Source organism: Haemaphysalis longicornis, unplaced genomic scaffold (genome assembly GCF_048455015.1).
Source record: "Haemaphysalis longicornis isolate Haplotype H1 unplaced genomic scaffold, Haemaphysalis longicornis Haplotype H1 scaffold_12, whole genome shotgun sequence".
NCBI classification, from domain to species: domain Eukaryota; kingdom Metazoa; phylum Arthropoda; class Arachnida; order Ixodida; family Ixodidae; genus Haemaphysalis; species Haemaphysalis longicornis.
Window position 1 is genome coordinate 32,742,224 of NW_027526225.1, and position 22,350 is coordinate 32,764,573.

The 22,350-nt window shown below is 45.2% G+C and overlaps 1 protein-coding gene across 1 annotated transcript in view; it reads right to left on the reverse strand.

The window, feature by feature from the left end:
• Positions 1-22,350, reverse strand: part of LOC144162555 (receptor-type tyrosine-protein phosphatase kappa-like) — a 109,084-nt gene that overhangs the window by 23,506 nt on the left and 63,228 nt on the right. The window contains exons 11-15 of the mRNA XM_077693144.1: positions 17,385-17,520; positions 15,730-15,879; positions 8,722-8,821; positions 8,554-8,630; positions 5,717-5,845 (exon numbers count right to left, since the gene is read on the reverse strand). Coding sequence (XP_077549270.1) covers positions 5,717-5,845; positions 8,554-8,630; positions 8,722-8,821; positions 15,730-15,879; positions 17,385-17,520 — 592 coding nt within the window. The remainder of the gene's footprint in view (positions 1-5,716; positions 5,846-8,553; positions 8,631-8,721; positions 8,822-15,729; positions 15,880-17,384; positions 17,521-22,350) is intronic.

The window sequence follows — 22,350 nt, forward strand, 5'->3', positions numbered from 1 at the left end:
CACTCTCGACTTGCCCTAAACACTCGAGTCACGGCGCAGGGGTTAAAAAGAAGGAACCCTTCACCCCGAGTAGTCCGACTGGCGCTGGCTACCACTTCCAAACGCAGGAAACAAAAATACCGTAAATAAATACCCCAGAAAGCGGAGGGGAAAACAGCCCGGCCGGTAGCGTAGTGGTCATGGCACAATACGCGTATTCTTGAGGTCGTAGGTACAGATCCACCCAGTGGGAATTTTTTTTTCTCCACTTTCTTTCTTTCCAAATTCTTTGTCTGTTTCAATGACCTACCACATCCTCCCCTTTGCTTTTCGAGGTTTTCTTGATGGCCAACCCTTATTTCTGTCTTATTTCAACGAGCCCATCATTTCTTATTCTGACTCGCTTTATGTATGTATGTATGTATGTATGTATGTATGTATGTATGTATGTATGTATGTAAGAAAACTTCGAACAAGATAGAAACACTATTGTTCCCAACGTTTCAGCAAAAAGACTTGCCTTCGTGAAGGGCCTGACGAACGCAAGTCTCTTTGCTAAAACTTTGGCAACAATCGTGCTTCTACCTTGCTTGCCTTTGTCAGGGTCCTGACGAAGGCAAGCAAGCCTGATTCGCCATATTAAGTTCTGGCGCCATTGCTCACTGCCTACTGCTGAAAGAACATCCAAGTGCCCATCGCGTGGACATTGTGGATTCCCGCCCATTCAGCATTCACGGGCAGCATTTGGGCTCATCGACAGGATCGAGACCTCACTCACCGAGCCGCTCACACTGGGGGTGCTTCTGCACCTATGTTCACCTTTCAAGAAACCAACCAATATTACCGAACTACGAGACAGACCTCCCCCGTTCTCACACATCTTTGACCAAAAGCAATGAAATCACACTGAGTCAAAATTCAAGGAGACATTCTTCCGCACCCCATCCTATGCCTTTTCTCTTTCGTGCACAGTACTCTGATAAGTGCAAATTCTGCCCGGAACCGGGAACTCGAACAAACATATTATTCGACTGCCCCAAAAAACTCAGTCCTTACGCCTCTGAACCCGCCCCCTTCCCTTGAGCAGTGGGAGCTACTGCCGTCCAGCTGTCTACCTGAGCACCAGCTCCTGCGTGTGACCAGGGCTACGCAGCCTTGAGAGCACATGGGCTCCTGGACTGGGAAACCACTAATAATATTGCGTAATAAAGTAGCCCCTCTCTCTCTCACTCTCTCTGCCTCCCTGCCTCACCTCTCTATCCATAAATTGAACGAAGGTTTGTAGAATACAATTCAATTTTCCTGCCTTCGCAGTCCTCGAGCGCCCCTGCCTGAACAGCGCGAACTGGAGTTCTGTTGTTTTTGTGCTTGCTTTCATCTCGCACGTGCCGGAGCCTTTCTGTACAGTTTGGAGCGCGTCGGTTTTGACGACCACTTTTTTCGCGTACTACCGTACCAACCAACAAAAAAGCGTTCCTATTTAAACGAGCGCGGGTGTTACCGGTTATGTTCACAGATTTTGCCTCAAAGGTACTTGCAGATTTATCTTCTATAAAGAAGGTGGAGATTTATGACAATCGCCAGCGGTTGAGGAGTTTTTAACTGTTATGCCTATATAAACCGCTGGCTTTACGAAGTCTCTATTGTGGTCCGTTACGTCGCTACGCTGCCTCATTGCTGCGGTGACTAGACCGCGTGACAGGGAAGGAGCTACGACGGTAAGGAGGATCCCTAAAGGGCTCTGCCCTTAAAACAAAACGAACGAGTTAACACCATAGTTGAACCAGCAAATTATATAGTCATAACTGTTAGAAACTCCTGAACTGCTGGTGCATGTCGTGATGGACCCATTACTTAGCGCAAATAAAACTGCAGGTACATTTGAGGTAATATATATGTAATTACTCGCAGCCCCGCGTCGATTTAGTTAACAGCACTTGTTGAGTTGTTTTTCACGAAAGTAAGCAAAAAAAAGTGACCGTTGAAGGCAAAAATAAAGCCGTTCCACTCAATCTGAAAGCTGTCTACATTGCAGAGCAGTGCTTTGTCAGAGAGGCGGTGGCGCCGTTATCCGTTTATTTCTACCACAGTTTGCGCTCTTCCCGCTCCCTGTTTTATTCTTCTAGTGACGAATTTAACGCAGGCTTTCCAAAAGAAATTTAAATTTCCCTCCTTCGAAGTGCTGGCACGCTTACCACCTAAAACAGCGCAAGTAAAAGTTTGGTTTTGTCCGCAGTTAAAAACACCAAGAAATTGCCACGAACGCTCAGGTCAGCGCGTGCACGTGAGCGCGGGCATCGCGGCGACCGCTCCGCAGTCAGCAAAACCAAGAAAATCTCTAGCACTTGTGTGTGCATTCCTTGCGACGACCGTGCAACGTGCCATGCACACGTTCGTCAAGCCAAGCAGAACCACTTAGGGAGATGGGCCTTGATTGAGGCGACCGCGCGGCAGGTAAAAAAAAAACAAGATATTGTCCAGCGTTAGTGTACGCCTACACCGCGAGGACCGCCCACCGTCCCCAGCGCACGTTTATCAAGCCAGGAATAGAGCCACTTAAGGAGTCTGGCCGAGATTGGCAAAGAAAATACCGGCGTTCGCCGTAATCGTGGCAACGCTTGCTTGGAACAAGAAAGACGCGTTATAGTGTACGCCACTCCATGTGATCTCCATAATTATCTCTTCCACGAAAATGAAGAAGCGCACACTTATAGAAATAATGATGGATTGAAGGTAATTGTGGCTGTGAAGAAATAGCAATTAGGCTGCAATCGTGGGCTTAAACCTTCGTGACGTCATAGTCATGAAGGTTGCGTGCAGATTTGCTACCTTCAAGTCGTACGAATTAGTGCGACCTTTCATTTTTTTCGCTTACTATCATAAAAACCAACCCAACGGGCGTTCATAACTAAACGGACAAGAAGGCTGCCGGTTAAGATAATACATTTTGCTTCAAATGCACCTGCAGCTTTCTTGCGACAAACACAGGGGGATACACAACAAGCGCCAGCGGTTGTGGGGTTTCGAACGGTTTTCAATATATAAACCGCTTGCTCTTCGAAGCTTCTGTGTTACGCCTTCACGCCACGTGGCTCTGTCTGGGTCCGTCGTGTCGCTACTTTGCATGAGTGCGGCGGTGGCGAGGCGTCATGACAGCGAACGAGCTACGACAAGAATGCGGGACCTTAAAGTGCGCCGCAACTTAAATATAAAGCCGTTCCACTCAGGAGGAAGCTGTCAGAAGTGCAGAGCAGTGAATCACCATAATAGACTGTGGCTCCGTTATCCACTCACTGCTACCTACCCTCATGCTCTTCGCCACCCTGCCTCAATCCTTTCTTGGTAATTTCAGCAGAGGGTTGTCCAATAGAATTCAAATTCCCTGCCTTCACAGTGATCGCCCGCATACTGCATGCAAGAGCGGGAACCGGAGTTCTGTTCTTCTTCTGTTTCTTTCATCTTGCATGTGCGAGTGCCTTACTGCGAAGTTTTGAACATGTCGTGTTAAGCTGCCACTTATTTTTGCTTGCTGTCGTAAAACCAACCCAACGGGCTTTCCTAATTTTGTAGCGGGGGACGCGGGGGCTGCCGGGTAATTACACAGATGTTGCATCAAATGCTCCTGTTGTTTTCTTTCCTCTAAACCAAGGGGAGACGTTGACCAGTGCCAGCGTTTGAGGAGTTTCGAGTGGTTATGATGTTACAAAGCGGTTGTTTTTCGATGCCTCTGTTTTGGGTACGTTATCCCGTTACGCCGTGGGGCTTTGCTTCGATCAGGTATGTGGCTACGCCACCTGATTGTACCGCTGGCTCGAGAGCGTGACAGCGAACGAACTATAATGACAAGGCAGGAACCTTAAGTACTGTGCACTTGAAACGACGTGTTCAAACCTCCGCCGTAAAGCTCCGGCACATGCGAGATGAAATAAATCACAACACGAACACAACTGCCGCGCGTGCTGCTTCAGGCAGAGGGCGCGCTTGCACGGAAAGGAGGAGAAATTTGAATTGCAGTGGACAACACCTCTGTTCACTTATTCAATTGAGCAGTGAGATAGGGAGCAGAAGAGCGTGAGATCTGGTAGCAATGAGCGGTCAATGGCAACGCAGCCCCAATGGTGGAATAATCACAGTTCTGCACTTCCGACCATTTTCCCGTTGAGTGGAACTGCTTTAATTTTTAGAAAGTAACCACATGGACGTCGATGCAACAACCTAGATAGCTTTACTAGGGCGAAAGAAATAGATGCCTCATCAAAGAGAAGAAACAGCTGAAGCTCTCGTCGACGTTAACACTAACAGTACCAAAATGGCTGCAGCTGTTAAGAAAAGATATATTTGGTTCGTTTGGTGTGGGGGTCGGGCCGCGAGTGGAGTAGCCAATTGTTCTAACCAGAACGTTAACTCGGCCCACTAAAAGTGAAACAAGAAATGACCTGATTCCTGCCCCATGATAAGTGAATGCGATGGCACGCGGTTAGAATATCTGCACGCGAAGGAGACCTCTCTCTGTGCGGAAGCTGCTTCTTTATTTGCAGCCAGTCGGCCGGTCGGTGTAATATGCGTCAAAATGCCATTGGAATGGATAACGTGACGCCACATGATGCGACAGTAACAAAGCCTTTGGTAATTGCGGCCTTTTGCTACAACTCACACAATCACACCGAAGCAACCGAGAAGTATTTGTTCGAGAAGCCCAAGCGGTAATGTCCGCAGGACTCCAATAGTCTTCATACGGAGCAAATTTCGGAACATGTAGCACAACAATGTTTTATTCGAATGGCTCTGATCCGTCTAGTTAGTACATCCTTGTGGAAAAGCAGCTCGAACCTGACACAGACCGAATAAAAAAAAAATAAGGACACGCCACTTCGATTACTTGGTTTCACTATTATTAGGTTATATTAGGTTTCTTTGGGTAAGAATGGGTTTCTTCGATTGATGTTAAAATAGGTTATGTTGCATATGTGTAACTCACTCAGCAGGCCTTTAAAGCGAATATACAGAGAAAGCTTGTTAATCCTAACCAAATGGGATGCCATCTCAGCTTAAGTAATTTATAGTTTGAACTAAAGAAAGTGAAAAAAAACAAAGCATGACGAAAATTTGTTACTCGAAAAACACCCATATTTCAGTTTGCTTTTTTCCTTCAAGAATACTACCAGCCCGTTTCGCTCGAATAAAGCGAAAAGACTCTTATCGCTTTATTCAAAAGGGAAGACACCGTCGTCATTCAACTCAGTCATGACTTACCAGCGCACAGAAGCATGGGGGTTCAGTCTTTATTGTCCTCGCAGTGACTGCGAGCGGCAGGTTATGCACTTGTGCCCTGAGATATGAGCGCATCTGACAATGCACCATATACCAATGAACCACATCGACGTATTGTGCAAAGAACACGTCTTACAGAACTTCCGCCATGTAGCTTTCAAATTGGGTAAGCCGATTTTACTTCCTGCCTCTGTTCTTTTCCCCGTTTCGAAGTCGACACGGTCTCATGGGCAGGCAACGAGTGCGTGTTCCTGGCTGTTTACCAGGCCCTAAGGTGGCGGTGCGGTTGGTTGCAGTTCGAATATCCCGTGCCGTTAGCCAATCCCGTTGAAAACAGAATCTGTTATTTACGTACTTCTATACAGCATGGCCGCACAAAATGGTGCAGTTCGAATTACACATAAAATTGAATTAGAGCTTTAATAGACCAGTTTTCACCCAATAGCTGTGCTCGCGGCATGCATACCTCATTTTCAAGGGGCCCAAGCGTGACGAGGGTGTCGGCTCTGCTGCCTGCTATCATCTCCCAGAAGTCGTCGATGGTTTCCTGCAGCGGCATTTGTGTAACCAAGTATGCGTTCCTCCTCTTGAATCCCTGCGGAAAAAAAAACACAACTGACTTCTTAAGGCCAAAAATGAAAGAAATAGCAAGCTAAATTAAATACCGGTATGTCACAAATTACGATGAGTGAAATTCAGATAGGAGAAATTTATGCAGTCATTGACACACCTCACTGCATTGTAATAATCCCCATCTTGCGCAGCAAGCAATGCCGCTATCAGAGCTGACCTCTTCAGCCCACATAAAAGAGTTGTCTCTCTGTGTCAAAGGCGATCCCGAAAATATCCACCGGAACACAAAAATAGGGTGTTTTCTCCCCATTCACGTCAATTAAACTATGGCCTAATTACAGTTACAAAGTTTCGAAAGCTGGATATTCAAATATGCCAATTGAACGCCGTTGTTGGACCTCCACGGTCTCTTTTTCATTTCTACGTGTTCTGCGTCATATTTTCTTGTTCCCATTTTAATCATCCACGATTGTAGAACCAGCTTGGGCCTTCTACAAAGTACGTTTTTTTAGCCGCATTATCGTGTTTTACAAGGTGTCACAATTCAAAGTGATTTTTTTGGCAGTTCTACAAAATTGCGTTCACACGACATAGGAAGTATTGCAGCGAAGCTCCGTTTCTCTGCAATGCTTCTTCTGTCGTTCCTCTTTGCACTGTTTTTTTACTACTGCTGAAAACGTTTTTTTTGTAGAATGCTCGAAACATTGGCATATATTGTGGAGCAGGGAAAGGACCTAACCAAAAGTTATGTACAGAGTACAAGTTACAGAGTACAAAGTACAAGTACAGAGTACAAGTACAGAGTACAAGTAGAGAGTGAAGAGTACAGTACAAGTTATATATATACAGATAATCTAGAAGGCGGATTCAGGAAGACCTCTAGGTCGTTCAGCTTGTGCTTTCTCTAGTCCGCCAGAGCGGTGTCTTCTGTTACAGCTGGTTGGGCTGCCCGCCTCCCCCTCACCAATGGCACCTACCCACTTTGGGTGGATTGCACCTTTCGTACCTGAGTCACTCCACACTGATAACCACCCTGTGACAATATTTTCCCAAATACATATAAGGCACAACATAAAGTACATAATGACCAAGACACCGACCCCAAGGGAGAATAAAACATTGACTTTTCGACCACCCTAACGGGAGCCTTGTTCACACTAAATGCAAAGAAAGACAGCTAAGCGTTTAAGTAGGCTGAAGCCCGTGACCTAAACACCTTGCGTAGGCAGGGGAACATTGCCGCCTTTGGTGTTGAGAGTGTTTTTGTTCGTCTGTATCATTGTATATTAAAGACAGCCTTGAGGGGAAGTCCTTCTCGGTTGCAACAACACGCGCCTTGCCCCAGTCTATTTCATGGAATATGCGATAAGATACCTTGAGATAGACTGTAACACGTCCATACCATGAGATAGACTGGGGTTAGGCACGTGCTGTCGCCACCGAGACGGACTACACCTCTAGGCTGTATGTTGAATTTATATTGATACAAAGGAACAAAAACACTCTGAACCACAAAGACGGCAATCTTCCCCCCGCCTAGGCAAGGTGTTTAGGTGACGCGCTTCAGCCTTCCTAAACTCTTAGCTTTCTTTCTCTGGCTTTAGTGTGAACAAGGCTCGCAGTCGGGGTGCCAAACCGTCATTGCTTTATTTTCTCTTGTTGTCGGCATCTTCTTTATTGTGTATTTTAATGTCTTTCCCGACCAGACGTGCGTCCGTCGAGGCCTCGATTTTAATGCGCAACGCTATTTTGAGCGACTAGGTTTAGGGGAAATCCCCAAAGTGGGGTAACTTTCCGTGAAGAAGAATTTGACGTTTACCTCAAAGGAGCAATACGGCTACAAAGGTAAGCCGTACAAAGGTAAACTTCGGAAGCTTCGCAGTTGAAGAAAAATTTCTCCTGGTCGATGATTCGAACCCGGGACCACCGCCTATCCAGGCCAGTCCCTCTGCCAAGTCAGCTAACGAGGAGGCTAGCCGCTTGTAGCGCGAGAGCGGATTGATCGACAACTCGAAGTCATGGACAGGACGAACTCACCTGGGGAATTTCTGAGGAAGCCGTACAGCTTTACTGTGTAGCCGCTCGGCTGCATTGACATGGATGTGAATGTTTCCTGCCCCGGTATTTTGTAAAATTGTTTAACTACCTTGTTTAACTAAATTGTTTAACTACCTAATCACGTTGAGAAGCGGGATGAAACCAGCAGTGTGTTTTGTGCGATGCCATTTGATTACTTTTCTGATTTCGAAAGGGATGTTAAGGGGAAATGTAACCATAAAATTTAAAACACTTTTAATACTGTCTATTAGAAAAGTATACAAGCAGTGCACGATATAGAAGCAGCGATGTAGTTGCTAATTTTTCAGAGAAAAAATACCGGTTAACGCACCTGGAAGATCCCCAACAAAACATAGGAGGGGTAACATGGTAGAAACACTGGGCTAAAAAATATCACCGGAAATGTTTTCTCAAAACAAAACGCTTATTTCTGACGATGTGACTACATTTATCTCGACTCTGCATTGTTCGGCGTTGGGTTGCCATACGCATACGCTTGATAAAAATATGTGACCCAAAGAGGTTTGAAAATTTGAAGCACGATTATCAGGCTTTAGTATCATGCTTTAAGAAAACATCTGAAAATATGCGGGAGCTACGACCTCCTTGAGAAACGGCTGCCATTTTCGCATCAATATGGAAGTCATTTTGCTGGAAGCGATGGTTGCTTACATCAACGTATACGGCGTTGATGTAGTCCGTCTTCGAACCGTCAGATGTTGCCCTCAAAAGGGGCCTCCGACTGTCACCTGGAAAGACGGCGTAGAATTTGAAATATGACTCGGCAAAACAGTTGCCAGCACCAGAACGTAGATGAATGTCTAGGTTTGTGCAACGTACGGGCCAGTATTTCGGACGAGCGATTCTTGGAAGTGTTTTCAGCGTCGCGAGCGCTTCTGAAGTCCTCCGTACCTGGAAGGAGACATATCCGCTTGAGGTCCTGCGGGAATAAAGATTGGGATCACAAAGATGTTTTAAATAATCGGATCTCTTTTATGGTGGCTCAGATGTAGTACGAAAATTCAGGGAGGTGGCCAATACATAAACTAGAAGCGACGATCATTTAATAGCATGAAGAGGCCTTGGGCTTATCGGAACAACACATGTCTGTGGGTTTTATTACAGCTACCAGAAGGCATCTGGCATATAGCTAACTTACTCGCTCCTGTACAAAATCGCGCAGCCCGGTTCATCTACTCTGTGTACTCTTATCATTCCAGCGTTTCCCAACTTAAAGCTCGTCGCCACCTCAAGAACCTAGAATCACGTCGTCATATATCTCGACTCTGTCTTTTTTACAAATTTTATCACGCTTCTTTTACGTTCCAGCCATCTTGCCTGCTGATCGATTATCCAGCCGTACAAACCATCACCGAGCCGTTTATCTTCCGCCAGTACAAACTGCTGCTCATCTTTGCTCCTTTTTGCTGCAACCGCCCAAGACTGGAACAACTTGCCTGCCTTCGCCATGCCCAGTCTGACCCACATGTATTTAAGACTGTTGTGAATCAATAATCTGTTGCTAAATATGCCCATCCCTCATGTAATACCCCGACAGGGGCCTTTGACGTATACTAAATAAATAAAAATATTAACAAATAAATATATAGTAAACAAAATTCCATAATGCCTCGGTAAGATTCCTTGTCAGTAATATATTAAAGGCGCTGAACTGTGCGTCACCGGCGTGGTTTCTAGCCGTACTAGTTCCTTTACTCCACTATGTAAACCCTATACCGCAGTATCGTATACTGTATCTATACAGTATACTGTATTTGCACGGTATACCGTAGTTATTGGAGATTTGAATGCTAAGGTAGGCAGTTGAGAAGGCATTTAGGAACTATGATCTGGGTTGTAAGAATAACAGGGGTGTCTTATTTGTCGAGTTTGTAGAACGGCGTAATCTACGCATTATAAAAACCTTGTTCCACTAACGGGAGAGCCGGAAGTGGACGTGGAGGACACCAAATGGGAAGAGTAACAATGACGTAGACTTCATACAGTGCGATAATTCTGGCGTCGTGCAGGATGTGGAAGTGCTGAGATGGGTGAGGTCGACTGACCACCGTATAGTAGGATCTCGAATTAGGGTAGAATTTAAAAGAGAACGTAACAAGATAGTCCGAAAGAAGCCGATCAATGAGGTAACAGTAAGCAGGAAAGTCGCAGAATTCAAGATCGCGCTGCAGAACTGATATTCAGCTTTAACCCACGAAGCAGAGTTTACGACACGCGAAGTTAACAACATGCTTACATGCAATATTACGGAGTGTATAGAAGTAGTCGGAGGTACGATCGCTTGGCAGGACAGTGGTAAACTTTTCCAGAGGAGGAAATGTTAAATTAGGAAACCGCAAAGCATGGCAGTCTCCACCCCAGCTGACAGAATAGAATGTCGGAGCATTCTAATTTTCTCAATAAGTGTAAGACAGCTGACACACCGAAGTATGAATATGGAGAGGATTGAGCATGCTGTTAAGAAACGAGTCAGCCTGAAAGCAGTGAAGAGGGGTCTAGGCATAGGGAAAAATTAGATGTGTGCACATAAAGACAGGAAGGCAATGTCATCCCACATAGGAATAAAATAGCTAAAGTAGCCCAGGATTGCTTGAGATCTGTACAGCAGAGGCGACATCCTTGATAACAGCGAAGGGGGAGTACTTCAGATGAGGTAGAAAAAACAAAAAAATGTTCTGAAAGAAATTCAAGGGGGCAAATCACGTGGTGGGGATTGCATTACACTACACTACACCTCTTGAATTATGGCGGGAAAAGTGTACAAGAAAACTGGCACATCTGTATACACAATGCCTAATCAGCTCAAGTTTACCGGATTCTTGTGCAAAAGCAAACATCATCCTTAAAGATATGAAAGGTGACATGAAGAACTCAAAAAATTACAGGCTGATCAGCTTACTGTCAGCCGCCTACAAGGTACTTACCACGGTAATCGCTAACTAAATTTCTGCCACCATAAACTTCAGTCAACCTAATAAACAAGCAGGGTTTCGTAATGGCTATGAAACAATGGTACATATTCACACGATCAATGAGGCAGTAAGCAATTCGCGGAGTATACTCAACCCCTATATAGAGCCTTCATAGGCTATGAGAAAGCATTTGACTCGGTCGAGACCTCGGCACTCATGCCGGAATCGTGGAAGTAGGGTATTGACGAGCATTACGTCAGAATAAAAGAGGAAATCTACAATGGGTCCGCAGGTACCATAGTAATCCATAAGGAGAGCAGTAAAATACCTACAAGAAAGGGCGTCACTCCAGGAGACGCAATCTCTCCAAGGGGATTCACAGCGTGTTTACAAGAGGCTTTCAGAACATTGGCTTGGGAACAGGCGGGCGTAAGGGTAATGGAGAATACCTCAGTATCCCCAGATTTCCTGATAACTTTTCCTTGCCAAGTAACTCGGAACACCAATCGCAAAGCACGAATTGAAAAGCAGAGTAGAATCGTGGGCCTGACAATTATGTGCACAAAACTAAAGTAATTCTCAATAGCCTCGGGAGAGCAGAGCGGTGTGAAAAAGATGGAGAGGGATTGGAAACGGTCAGCGGATATATGTACTTAGACCAAGTAGTGAAACCCGAACCAAACCATCAGGCAGACGTATTAAGAATGATTGCGTAATCCGGCCAAATTGCTTAAGACAGCAATTTGGGCTACTTGGTATATACGGACAGTGTTTTAAAAGCGAAAAAGGGTCGAGGACGAAGAAGAGATAGCATACAGAACACTCGATAGACTTAAACTTGTTTGTCTCTTGTTTGCGAGTGTCTTGTTTGTCTCTTCTTCTTCGGCCTCGTCGCTTTTTTTGGTAGTGAAATGCAGTCAATAAATATTAGCTCACATTTGATAAGTGGGAAAAAAAGAATTGGCTCCAATCCACGCTGTGAAGGTGGTTGGAAAGCAAACATTCAAGAACACCCCCAACAATTGCCCATGCGCCGTCCCTTGAATTACCACACGTGGGTTAGAAAGAGCGAAACCTGAGATTCTGCCAGCCGTTACCAGAAAATCGTGGGGGCGGCGTCCCAAAAGCCGCAGCAGCGTCGGCCACGCCAATGTAGAGCGGCGGACGCCGTCACTGTATCCCGGTTGTGAGTCGGGAGAAAAAAACGGAGAGGAGCGTCTTTCGAAGGGTGAGACAGCGAAAGCTCGCCATTCTGATGTGCAAGCTTGGGGCTCACAAGCGCAGACACCGAAAGAAATCGGCAAGTGAGATTAGTGATTCCCATTTATACCGATTGAAACAAGTTAGTTTAATAAGTTTGAGAATTGCAAGAAAGCTGAGGAAAGTTTTATAATCGCTATTTGTCAGACCCACTTGCTCCTTTCGTGTTTTGTAATACGTCTCAAAACACAACCGAATTGGTATTCAACAATTTAGAAAAGGGAGAGACATTCGGCAAATAGTGCGGAAAAGGTAGTGTTTCTCTAGCGGCTACATGTCTGTATGTGGGTTGTATATTTCGTTCCTGCAAAACAACCCTTAACATGTCTGCGGAAACACCACTTAATACCGTCTTGTGCGAGTTACCCTGGAGGAACTGTCCAACAAGTTAATCAAGCCGTGCAAAGGCAGGCGAAATAGACCCGCAGCAGCGCCAAAACAGGCCCAAATCAACCGTAGCTACAGCAGACAACAAAGCAGACGACGCCGCCGCCTGTGAGCAGGCGCTTCCGCATGGGGAACGCTGTGGAAATTCGTCCCGCCATCTACAGTGGGCTCCATGATTGAAACCTTCCTCCACCCCCCCTCTAACAACCTGCTCCGCCGCGTTGGGAGTTTGTTCTTCTGCAAGGCACAGAAGAACCGTTGGCTGGCAGATGTAGAAGGCTTTGCTTTAGAAATATCTACTGCTGGCACTAGCGACGCAAGGCGGGAGAAACACGAGATCCGGCGGCCCCTCTCCCTTCGTCGGAGACCGCAAGTTTTCACCTCTCCCACAGTGGACCGCGCTCGCACGCATAATAACCCGTGAAAACCAACTTTACGAACTCGGCGTCGTTAGCGCGAACTCGGCGTCTCTGCCAAACACATCAAGTGTGAACGCACGTGAACTGGTGAGTACAGCAGCACGCGAGAGATCACACCACGAACGTTGGACAGAGTGTTCCCGAAGATGGAGCTGGCCAACGCCGGGCGTTCCTCACGAGGCGCAAGCTTACGTGTTCTAGGTATTCTTCTTGGTGTTTTCGAGCCATGACGTGGTGCAAGCCCACGTGCAAACTTTCTTTACGACGGGCGCTCACGTGCGCTTGGTATCTGTTCTTGATATTTTCATCTGTCACAGATGCGCGTCGAAACTAAAAGCTTAAACAGCTTTGCTTTTGAAAGAAATTCTCGTTTGTACAAAACTGGTTGATCCTGTAGCTGTTACTGACGTAACCATGCCATGTTGTGATCACAAATGCACAGTGCAGCGTAGCTTGTGGAAGTATCGTAGACGAAGAATAGGAGAGTGCAATTTTTGTTTTGATTTAGTTTTAAACTAACCGCACTTCCCTGGCATTATGCTATTTCTCAATGAGAAACTATCAATAATACAAGCAAAACGTGTTATTTCCGCATTCTTAGAACGCAGGAGCGAAGATAGGAGAACAGAGTGCGATGGAGTAACTTTTAGGTGATTTCTCTTTTAGGCGCACTGGAAAAACGAAGAGAAAAGGAAAAAGAAAGATATCTTTTTGCAGGATATAACGTCATAAGAGGCTTATTTTTCTGATGTTAAACAAGTGCAGTCAAACCCGGTTATATCGAACTGCTCGAAAAAAACTGCCCGCGAATTCGATATATGGCATAATTCGATATATGCATGCTTAAGAATTGGACAGCATAAAAGCACCTACCGTTTATGAAAGCTCTTTATTAATGAAACAAACTCACTTCCGCACGAAGTAGACATTAATTTTCTTCTATTAAGCAGCTTGGCTGCCTGCGAAGCTGGCAGCGAAGCTCGTCGTCGAAGCATGTCGTCGACTGCGAAGCGCGTCGTCGCCGCGAAGCCGCGGCGATGACGGACTACTTCTCACCATGTCCCACTCTGTTTATAATTTCCAGCTTCACGGCGAAAGGCAGGTTCTGTCGCTTCGCGCTAGCCATCACGGCTACACAGAACAAGTCCAACACATGCCGGCAATTCGAACACTTCGAACGCAAAAACAGCAAAAAGAACAACGCGCGGCTCTCCAGCGACCAGAGAACTGGAGTGACAACAACCTGTGATTGGCTGTCTGAGCAAATGAGGCGGGAGGGCCAGGATCTTTGTTATTTTGGGGGTCGACGGCGGCTTCCCGACGCGGAAACAGCCCGAGAGAGAGAGGAAGAGAGAGCGAGGTGAAGGAGCTGCACAGGAACCGCCGGGCTAAACCACTTTTCGAGGGTGTGTCGGCGGGTTTATCCTCCTTCGCGAGGGAAAGCCAACTTATGGGGGGGGGGGCACTTTTGCGCCGCTGGCGTTCGATATATCGGTAGTTGCTGCTATTTCTGTTCGATGTAAGCGTACTTTTTGCTATACATTCTCCTAGAATACATTCCGTGCGCAGAAACAGTTCGATATATAGGATAATTCGATGTAAACGGGTTCGATATAGTCGGGTTTGACTGTAACATAAATATTTGATGTTATGGCGTACAAATGTTGTATATTTAGGTACGTTACAGTCCACACAAAGACATTTCAACCTCCTTATAACAGTCTGTGACAACTATTTATTTTTTTGATTACTAGAACCCGATACAGAAAAAACAGGAGCATTTTGAACCATATTGCGTCATCTCCCCAATGCTTTTCGAATACTCAAAGTGAGTGAGATAATGTTTGTTTTGAAGCGGCTATGATTGACTCGAAATGGGCAACAAATGTAGAAACACTCGTGTCAGGTTATTGTGCAACCATGTAAAAAAGACTACCGTGATTTTATTAGGCATTTGCACATAACAATTTCTTCAGTTTAATCAATAGGACAGGTTAACTTTTCAATTGAGTCCTACTTTTTTAGGGTTCTGTTAAGAAGGCCTCAATGAACGCCTTCATGTGCGTTTTGCGAAAAACGCTTCCCAAACAATGTAGCAAACATCTTCCAAGATATGTCATCTGCTGCCGCCGTTGCACTGAGGATCACGTGGATTTTGGCGACTACCGGCACGCGGGTTTTGGAAGTGGGACTCGGCGGTTCTTTCTCTCTTTCTCGGTCTTCCCTTTGGTGGAGGCTACGAACCAAAGCGCAAATCTGCAGAACTGTACATGCATGCAAAGGGTATATCCTCCTTTCAACTTCGGCATTTCTCTTTTACTGCGCATCTTACTAAAATTGACTATCATGTGGTTGGAAAACTATAGACTTCTTGGGAGTTTCTTCCGTTTTGTGCCACTGTTCTTGAGGTTGTTGAATTATTATCTTATATTTTATTTCGCGCTGCGTGTACACAGAAACTAGTTCCAGAAGCTGCTAAAAGCAATAAATGTTTCCCCCCTCTTACTACCCCCCTTTTCAACTTGACGTTTCTCCTTCGACAAAATTATTCTTTTACATATCATGAACAGTATGTACCGAACTCCTGCTGAGCCACATGAACACCTATACAGGCACTATCAATAAGGTAAATAGTCAACAGACTATCATCACTTCACCACGAAACGTTTTTATGAAGAAAAAAGATTTTAACTCTTGCATGATGTTCCAGAACATGTGAATGACTTCCCACCATTGTCCTGTTCATAGTCCAAAGACAGCTCCATCTAAGCACAGGCTGCATTTCCGTACTAAACCAGTTAGGCACACTAGAAAGAAAGTTTCGCCTAGGTCATAATGTTAGCGTTTACCTCAAACTCCAGTTCAATCACGCTCTTTCCAGTTGCAGCAAACTTGGCTTTAAGCTTCGGGTAGAGCTTGAAGAATTCTCCGATCGACAGGTTGTGCTTCTTGGAGCAAAGTATTTCCACCAGAACTTTGTAGGCAAAGATGTATTGTTCCTGCGAGGTTAGATAACGACAACAAAAGCTTTACAATACACTCAAAATATGGGTAGCTTGGCCGGCACGCGTACAGTTCTCAGTATACTTCACTCTTACGAACTACTTCAAGGAGTTCCTGTAAATGTTGCTGCTAGTATTACAATATTGCTCAAGCCAATCTTGCGGACGGGGAATGGAGCGTTACTTTTCTGGCGACCAGTGTCTGCTTTTGAAGGTGGTTTAAACGTTTGGAAGTAAAAGTGAACAATTTTTCTACAAATAACTGAATCACAATACAGCTAATCCTGGATTTAACAACCTCTATATAAAGATTTCTTGATTTAAAATTTTTAAATTTCCATTGCCAGCCCTATTGGAGCACATGTGTTTGCGACCTCTAAGTAGCAAAGGCGCTGTAACCCTTTACCTTAATGTAACGAATTCTCCGCGCTGATACGCTATTGTTTTTGTGACTTTTCTAAAAAATCAGGTGGAGAACCACACTAATATAGCGAATTTCGTCCGCACCGCAAACTACCGGTCGTTTCTACGTGCGAGTGTAGTGTCGATTAGATGCTACGCCTGCCTGTAGGCGTGTCGTTCCGCGGCCGTCCCACGCTATCTGTGGAGTCGGCTCGTCGGTGGTAAGTTTTGCTGCCAGAAAACAAAAAAGATTTGCCTTGCCGAAACGCGCTCGAAATTTTAAATGCCGTCTCCGCCGGCTAGAAACAAGAACGTACACGCCCGGTACAGTATACCAATAAGCACCCTATTACCAATTTTAAGTGCGAGGATACCATCAAGGTCTTGAAAAGGTGCCTTTTCAGCATGTTTGGTCCTTGAAACGCGTTAAGGCACCTAAAAGTGTCAAAAGGCAAAAGTGATGCTTAGGTTACATTTGTGAATACGCGGGTAAGTGCGATTGCTTCTTTGGAGCACCGTCTTGTGACTGAGCATGTGGGAAAGTAGCACGCGTCAATCCCGCCTTTTTTTGTGGGATAAATCCTTGAAGTGTGAATTAACCTTCGCGGATGCCTCACATTTTGGTTTCGTTTCTTCTTCTTTCCCGAATGCCTTACCTCGAAACCTACATGTAATCGAAATTGCGAATTTGCGCAACTTTGTTTTGTCCAGGTTTAAACTGTATATTTTTTATAAATATATTCTTGTTTAAAGAACCTTCCTACTTGAAGGACACATTTATAGATGTTTTTGTTTCTACATGCAACCGTGGAATCTCACGCATAGCTGCTTGGACTTTCCTTTGTTATTAAAATCAGCATGCGTAGAGCTGATTCTTCGTAACGTTTCGGCAACGAGTAAAACTTGTACCGGCAGAGCGTAGACAAAAACACCAGAGCGGCGAACGACAGTTACCATAATTACGTTTTCATGATTGAGTTTATGTTCGTCGAAGTTGTCTCCATATTCCGGAGAGATGCACAGCAGCATTACATTGTTATTACAGGCTACCATATTTATCTGATTAGCACTGATGTAGAAAGAAGTCCAAATATTTTCACCGGTGACTCTACGAGGTCAACTCTGTTCTGCCGCATGGCATACAGATGAGCGACAAGGTTGACTTCGCCCTCAGCTTCTGCTTGGGATAGCATGCTGTCCACGAGGAGGAAGGCACCCGTTCGACCGATGCCGTCACTGAAAAGAAAATTGAAAGGCTCAGGGTGTCAATGAAGACACAGAGTCAGAGGCTTAAAAACTCAAAAAGATGAGCTCAGGGGAACTCGTTGCTGAAATGGGCTATTTGGCACTAAAATTATTCCTAATAAATAAATGCCCTTAATAGGCTTCATTTTAGCAAGCTATGCTAGACTCTGTTTTAGTTAACATGTGCACATATAATCGAGTCGTTGGTTTACAAGATTAAACTCTAATGTGTACTAGCAGGAACACGCCAATCACGAGGTCGAGGGTTCGATTTCCGGGCGCTTTTCTGATGGAGGCGAAAAGCCAAAACACCCGTGTGTGCGATATTTCGGCGCACGTCAAAGATCCCCAGGTGGTCAAAATTATTTCGGAGCCCTAAACCACGGCGCACCTTATCGTCAGCGTTGCGTCGGCGCGTTAAACCCTACAATCAAATCAATCAGGAACACGCGAATGGACTTGATTGAGTAGTAGAGTTAACACGCCGACTCTACACAGGCGATGAGGTGTGCCAAGGTGGAGGGCTCCGGATTAATTTTGACCACCTGGGGACCTTTATTTCTGCGCCGAAATCTGAGCACACTCGCGCTTTCAGTTTTTCCTCTATCGCAAAAGCGGCAGCCCCTGCATGGAATCGAACACGCGTCCCTAGGATCAGCAGAACATTTTACCACTTACCACCGCGGCGGGTAACTCGTTGATAGAAGCTACAGCGTTGAGAACCTATTATCAAGTAAAGGCTTAGCGTAAAATAAATCAGCGTATCTTTGAGTCGCAGTGAAAGAGAAACTAAACTGATTGAAAGGAGCAGTGAAACTCAATTATGGAGTTAAAGAATAGCAGGAATAAGGAAAAAAGTTTAAAAGGAACAATAGGCGAAAGGAAAGATAAAAGAATAGGAGAGAACTTGAAGAACTGCTCGACTGCGATGATGCCACCTTATTAACGCTTTTAGACTCATATTTCATGTGTTACCCAATTTTAATTGGTCACTTTTGCCTTGCTCCGGAAGAAATACAAGAAACGTAATTTACCTTTTATGGTTATAATTGGCAATGATCATTGAAAAAAACAATATTAAACAATGGCAACGACAGCCGAAAGATCCTTGTGGTACATAGAATAAATGTGTTTCACACTTTCTATTAGTGGTATGGTGTGAAATTTCATCAGTGTTCAGTGCCAAAAAAACTTCAGGCAAATTTCAAGCAACACATAACTACATAACTGGGAATTGGACAACCTTCCCATTACAAATAGGTCCTAGATTATTTTAAAAGCATATTTAAAACAATGACATCTGTTTCACATTTTCTCTAAAAGGTGCGATTTTTCCTAGAAATTCTGGGCCAGTGAAAGCATCAGTGTGAATAACGGTGGTTTGTGGATGTTACCACCTCAACCCGGTCAACTGCGGTGCCATATATATGTTCACCAGAAATTTAGGTACTCACCATTAAATACAACCCTAACTGCATGCCTGACATTTCATAGGCCAAGAAAACTGCTTTTCTTCTTAGTTGTTCATGTGCAAAGTTTGTGTTCAATCTAAAGCTCGGTAGGGGCCCTTACGCGGAAGGGGTATGCCGGTATTGTTGGGCTGCCAGAGAAGCGCAAGCGGAGATACCGCCGACACTTGCGTGGATTGGCACGTTGAGGAGACCGCCCTCGTTAATTGGTGATAGCTTGGCCATTGGGGGTGGCTTGCGCGTACCCTTGTCCCCTACCCCCAACCTCTGCGCAGTTGGAATTTCGTGTTTCTGCTCATCAAAAATCACTACCTGTATTGCAGGGTCATTAGAGCAGCGCAAGGGGACACGCGCGGCAGTGGGTGAGACGCCATGTTGTGGGGAGTACCCGGAAAAACTAGTGAATAATGAGCCCATCCGTGAGACCACAGCGGACCCGTGTCCCCTACCCCCACGCTCTGCACCTTTATTGTTTCGCGTTTCTCCTTATCAAAATTCATGCTAGTATTATGTGGCCGCCAAAGCCGCGCAATCGGACTCGCCGCTGGCAGTTGCTGAAGCGGCACGTTGAGGAGAGGGCCCTCGTTTACTGTTCGTACCTGGGGCACTCGTGAGTCAAACGTGTACCCGTGTCCCCTGCCCCTAACTTCTACGCCATTAGAATCTCGCATTTTGCCTTTTCAAAAATCATGCCAGTATTATGGGGCCGCTGTACTGGCTTACGCAGACACGTGCGGGTAGTGGGTGCACACGCACGTTGGGGAGAACACCCAATTTAACAGGGGAATGCTCGGTCCTTGAGTAAGGCCAGCGACAACTGTAACTCGACCCCCAACCTCTGGACTGTTGGTATTACGCATTTTTTCTAACACAATATTATGCCGGTTTTGTGGGGCTCCCAGGGCAGCGCAAGCGGACACACGCCAGCAGTTGAGGCAGAGGGACGTTGTGGAGAGTACCCTGGGTAACTGGTAAATGCTGAACCACTGGGTGAGCGCGCACCCGTGTTCCCTACACCTAACATCTGCGCCGTTTGAATTTCGTGTTTCACCTCATCAAAAATCATGCCAGTATTATGGGAACGCCAGAGCAGTACAAGCAGACCCGCGCCGGCGGTGGGCTGCCCGTTGCGGAGAGCGCCAGGGTAATTGGAGACAGGGTGTGGAACCGGAACCGGGACCGAACCGAAAGCAGGAACCGAAACCGAATTTTTGCCCGTAACCGGGCTTAACCGGTACGGTACTTTTTCTGCCATGTTGGAGCGGAACCCGAACTGTAAGGAATGTTAGAAACCGTTCCGAACCAGTTCCGGGGGCTCAAAACTGTCATTTCTAGTTTTCCATTTCGGTACCCTACCATACGCCTGAAGATATTTTTACCCTTCGGCAGGCAGCACCTCGAAATATTTTGAATAGTCTGCAGTTCCCAAGGCCAATCACGTTCTCTTATTTATACCACTCTCAATTGAACGTCACGTTTCCGTATATACAATCAGTTTGCGTTAGGTACTGCCCATCTGCCCAAAGCATATTTTACATTTAGACTAACTTAAGTTACAACTCCTATTGCGAGGCACCACATCATGGAATATTCTTTATGGTTTCTGTCTGCATGGTTTTTGATATCGTGTACAGTTTTCAATGTGTTGTTAATTCGAATGCATCCCTACCCCCTTGTGAAGGCCTACAGAGGCACCATCAACAATAAATCTATTACTTCACTAAATTGAGTTTGAATTGGCAGTTATATACAAACAGCATTGAGATACAAAACTCAAAGTTCTCTAAGTCACCTTCACTTTTTCTCCTAGAGTACTGTTGTGTCCTGTGATTATCTAAGAGAACATGAGAATTGAAGAAAAAACATGGGACCTTCTCATTTGCTCTTTTATGGTTAACGCGATAGCATTTTTATGTTGTATTGTATGTGCTGAAGTTTAAAATGTATGGGCGCATGAAATAAATTCGATTAATGTGCATTAGCGCTTAGACTGGAATGTATTGGTGATTTGATTATTTTGTATTAGACGAATTAGCCTGTCAGTTAAGGTGGATTAGTGGGTTGGACCAAACGTGTTATCTTTGGGGTCCTTGGCATTTGAAAATTTTGCCTCGTTCTGCTTCTCGAGCAATTATAAATGTAATTATGATCAAAATAGCCCGAAATTAACGTGACAACCACCTGAATGCTGTATAAGATCTTTCTTTATGCATGTCCTGTGCTGTTGTAGTGTTTCTTATGTAAGATTTATAGCTCCCAGTGAAGTAATACTAACTGCCTAATGCATACTTTATATTTATCAAAGGGTTTTCAAAACGTGTATATATATCAGGTACGACTTTTGAAAGCAACTAAGCGTTAATATCAAAATGGAGGAACGATCAACTGGTTTGATTTGAAATACACCCGACAGCATTCTTTAATGATTTGTCTTTGTCTGTGCTAATGTTCTGCAGGCTTCCACAGGGGTAGCATCTCAACCGCCGAACACAGCCTCTTCCAAGCTGAGAAATCGGCCATAACACCTGGGCTTATCCAAACGGGCACAAAATTTCTCATAATAGACTCTTAGCAGCCGTGGCGCAACTTTGCGAACGTCGATTGTATGTTACAACATTTCGAATGATGAATCAGAGACCATTAACTAGACCAGCCAGGATTTTATAAGCACCAGCTCATACTGGAAGCCCCGGCAATACAAGATGACCAACCTTGTGGCTCGAGATTTGAACCGCTCAGCCAGCGCTGTTGAAGCCGAACCCAAGTGCATGCATTCTGCAGTCACATACCAGGAAATTACTTAGCACTATATGCTCTTCCGTAGAATGTATTCCTCCCAGCGCAAATTGCTACCAATAAACCAGGAAGTGTATTCCGCGATCTACGGGTTAACACCTTCCCAGATCCCACCAGACTTCACCTTTTTGACCGAACACAGTTCTATTCATTCCGTCGCTCCTGCAGACAGCCTGGGAACCCCATACACATAGTAGGTGCCTAAAACAAGTCTATCCTGGATCCACCCAAACCACGCGTTTCCATTAAGATTTGGGAGAGCCTTGCCTAACTCCCGCCTGGAAGATCAGCTCCTCTGCATGGAAACGGCATTCGACTCGTCCGCCTTGAATAAGGACGCTTCTCTGAAGGTTTTCTCAGTTTATTTAAAGTTCATTTTCTCTCTCTCTACGAGTGATCATTACTGCTACTTGTAACTTCACTAAGCTACTATCTTTCCTAGAGCCCAATCGCTGTCACTTGTCCGTGAAATGCCATAAACAAGTTCGAATAATATGGAGAAGATAGAATACGCTATAAAGAACGGATGTAGCCTGAAAGCAGTGAAGAGGCGCGT